General features: G+C 34.6%; 1 protein-coding gene across 1 annotated transcript in view; it reads left to right on the top strand.

The window, feature by feature from the left end:
* Window positions 1–1,940: 1,940 nt before the first annotated feature.
* Window positions 1,941–3,233, top strand: part of LOC106110397 (myosin-2 essential light chain) — a gene marked incomplete in the record, with an annotated part of 3,003 nt that continues 1,710 nt past the window's right edge. Inside the window, 3 exon segments of the mRNA XM_013292222.1 lie at window positions 1,941–2,052; window positions 2,119–2,300; window positions 3,148–3,233. Coding sequence (XP_013147676.1) covers window positions 2,004–2,052; window positions 2,119–2,300; window positions 3,148–3,233 — 317 coding nt within the window.

Raw genomic sequence — 3,233 nt, 5'->3', positions numbered from 1 at the left:
CGAATGAAAAAGATCAATGGCTTCTTGCGTTTAGAAACACGGTTGTTCTAATGATTTTTCAAGTAACAATTCAACGCTGATTAATTTATTTCTCTTAGTTATTTATATACCTGTATTAGTTAAACGATCAGTGATTTTTTTTACCAAAACATATTTTCAGAGCACGAAAAAGAACTTTAACTTTTAAGAAACAGGGCTTGTTAAGCAGAAAGTTTTTTTTTTATTTTTCAGCCACTTTGTTTTCAGGTAAGAACTTCGAGAGAATATAATGTTAATGTTCGAAGCGTGTGACAAAGTTTTTATTAACTAAATGATGATAGCTCACTAGCGACCTCCTACGTATGTCGTCAAAGTGTCAAGTGTCAAAAGATCCTTGTCGTATTGTAGCTGTCCCATGGAACATGGAAGTAATAAATAAGTATTAGGTACGTACAACAGGAAAGTGTTCTATCTTTACATTTTACAGTTAAATCAAAGAAAATAAAACCTTATACCAAGGGCGTAAAAATCTTGTTGCACGCTAAATAAAATTGAAACCGAGTGAGAGGCCTACAAGTGTCCACTGTGTCCCTTTCTAACAGTGACCTAGAGTTGCCAGATATCAATCCTTTCGTTGTTTGTAAAAAAATGGGGAGTTGAGGTAATTTAATGCAGTAAAAAATGTTTACTTTTAAAATGTTCCTAAATATTAATAATAGTTTGTTACCAACATGTTAAAACAATATTAAATGTTGCTCAGTGTAATACATTATTCAAACAAAAATTTAATGATTAGCGTACAGATTTACTTTTACTTGTTTGAAATTCGGACACCTGAACTGACAACCCCACATGATGTCACGATTCGGACTTGAATATTTTAGTTGAAATGGGAAGAATTTGTGTCGTGGAGGCTTGCCGAAGCGAGTATTATACTGATTGTGGGTTACATTTTCACAGGTTTATAGTTTGTCTAAATAAGATAGATTAGTTTGATAAATGACGCATATGAAGTATTGAAGTCAATTTGTATGAAGGCTAATGCTATACTTAATAGACACACAATACAGTAGTGACGAAACAAACACGCATAGCGAACAATTTTGAATTATCGACATTCGATTTAAATATTTATCAAACTTAACTAAAATTATTATTTTCTTATTAGTTAATAATTTAGAGGACAATTCATTCAAAAAAAATCTCAACATTTATGAAAAAATATCGAAAAGAAGGATTTATCCGTCTCTTAGTGAATTTCCAAAATGGCGGATATCAAAAAGGCACGAAACGTCACGTTTTATCGCCTGTTCATTATACATGTCAGTGGTCACAGCACGCAAAAGTTAATCCATTTAACAACTTACAGCTAACAATTATGCTGTTTTAATTTTAACACGCCAAGATAAATAATTATTTAATACTTCGTTCCTCTCTTACGCGAGGGATTTGTGCTCTGTGAGACAGCGTTGTTAACCTTTATCGTTGCTGTTTTTTTTGTTGACATAACATTGACGTTGTCATTTGACAGGGCAAGACGCGAAATTTATTTTTTATTGTTTGTGAGACTTCTTAATATTTCAGACTCTTGCAATGGTATTTATTGAATTGTAAAATAACGCATAACAATAATATCATTTTATAAAGTTGCTTAATTTTTTTTGTTCTAGGCGGGCTATTCCGAGGACCAGTTAGCAGGTGAGTCATACATTAAATGAAAACGGTAATTAAGAATCACTTTTATATATTGTGTGCATACCTGCATGGTGTGCAACGGATGATATTTACGACTTTTATAAACAAAATTCGCTTTAGGCGTAAGAAATAATGAGTACATGAGAATAGTGAGTTTGAGTAGCGTCGTCGTCTTCGTTCGCTGTGCGACTGTGACTCACGTCAATCAACCTTCCTACCGAAGGCGTCGACTTTTGCAAGCGCCCTAGTTTCCTTATATGGTTCGTATTTTAAAGTAATTCTGATGGAGTGGGCACACAGTGCCGCGCCGAGCGTCCGCCAGCTCCATCATGTTCATGTACGAGCCCCCCACTAAACTCAATCTTACTTCTGTAGAAGGTACATTTGTGACACTTTTACATTCACTTTAAAGATGTTCATTGGCTAAGCCTTATGTGATTTTAGAATTCCAGGAAGCATTCCAGCTGTTCGACTCGCGCGGCGACGGTAAGATCCACGTCGCGCAGATCGGCGACGCGCTGCGGGCGCTGGGCCAGAACCCCACCGAGTCAGATGTCAAGAAGTGCACCCTACACCTCAAGCCCGATGAGAGAATATCATTTGAGGTCTTTCTGCCTATTTATCAAGTATGTACTATTTTTGTTTTCAATGGAAATTTAACTTTTTAATTAATTTGAACCATAGTGAGATTGCCTTTTCCTATAAGAGACATGCAGTCGTTGACAAAACCGGTTAGTGCCTAATTACATAAGTACTTTTCAATGGCTCATTAAACAAATACTGATAACACTAATTACTAAATGGATGTTTCTGAAACTACTCAAATACCTACCGTACCTCATGTGTCTAATTTTAAATTTAGAAAAATCTATGTCACAAGCCAAATCCAACTTACAGGACTGGCTGCTCACTTGAAACTTCACTGATACAGAGAACTTTCTTAAGATTAAATCATAACCTTATTAAGTTCTATGACAATTTTAAATTGTGATACTTTAATACATTTATATGTTATCTCTTATCATATTCATACCATATATATTTACACACACATGTACATAGTTTTATTCCCTTTCTCGTTATTTATAAAATTATTTTTCTATTACATTTTAAGTGCAGCAAAGTTTAAACTCGATTAACTTATAATTAAATACTGAAACACTGCCGTGAGAGTGTTTCTGTAACTTTGTGCTTGGATTATATTGTATATGTGATGTCTGGTGGCAACGATACAGGCATTGCCTAGTGTGGCTAGTGTGGCTAGTGAGGCTACCACCAGATTAACTAGAATAACTTAAGATAACAACTTTTTTAATTTACTGTTATGTATATTTTTTCAAAAGTTATTTGTTTTACTACAATCTTTTTGGTGTTTAATGAATATTTTTAATTTTTTTTAATTGCACAAATTTTGGTATGTTTATTTATTGCATTGTTGCAAATCTAAAATATGTGAGGTGTGCTTGTCGGTAGGCAATCTCGAAGGCGCGCAGCGGAGACACAGCCAATGACTTCATTGAAGGCCTCCGTCACTTCGACAAGGATGGCAATGGCTTCAT

Source organism: Papilio polytes, unplaced genomic scaffold (genome assembly GCF_000836215.1).
Source record: "Papilio polytes unplaced genomic scaffold, Ppol_1.0 DF820645.1, whole genome shotgun sequence".
Taxonomy (NCBI): Eukaryota; Metazoa; Arthropoda; class Insecta; order Lepidoptera; family Papilionidae; genus Papilio; species Papilio polytes.
This window is presented reverse-complemented; position numbering and strand designations above follow the sequence as displayed.